Consider the following 276-nt stretch of genomic DNA (forward strand, 5'->3'; position numbering starts at 1 on the left):
GCCGCGCTCCCGGGGGCAGGGTCCTAAGGGGCCCCCGCCTTGCTGCGCCCTCGCACCCAACAGCAGCAAGCGCTCTGCGCGTCCGCTCGCGGGGATGGTCGGCGCCCAGCCCCGGGGCTGCAGGCGACCCGAGCCAGGGGCCCAGGACCCCCAGGCAAGCAGCAGGGACCGAGAAGCGGCCCGGGCGCCCCGGCACGAGGGGGGTCAGCCGGAGGCGCTTCGCAGGGGTGTGTGGGGCAGCGGCCTCCCCTCCCCCACGCCCGCCGTCGGGGTGCG

The 276-nt window shown here is 79.0% G+C and overlaps 1 protein-coding gene across 1 annotated transcript in view; it reads left to right on the top strand.

Moving 5' to 3' along the window:
- ENPP7 (ectonucleotide pyrophosphatase/phosphodiesterase 7) overlaps positions 1-276 on the top strand; it is a 12,898-nt gene that overhangs the window by 11,824 nt on the left and 798 nt on the right. Inside the window, exon 9 of the mRNA XM_077756370.1 lies at positions 20-271. Coding sequence (XP_077612496.1) covers positions 20-271 — 252 coding nt within the window. The remainder of the gene's footprint in view (positions 1-19; positions 272-276) is intronic.

This window comes from Crocuta crocuta, unplaced genomic scaffold, assembly GCF_008692635.1.
Source record: "Crocuta crocuta isolate KB4526 unplaced genomic scaffold, BGI_CrCroc_1.0 scaffold50, whole genome shotgun sequence".
In the NCBI taxonomy this organism is placed as follows: Eukaryota; Metazoa; Chordata; class Mammalia; order Carnivora; family Hyaenidae; genus Crocuta; species Crocuta crocuta.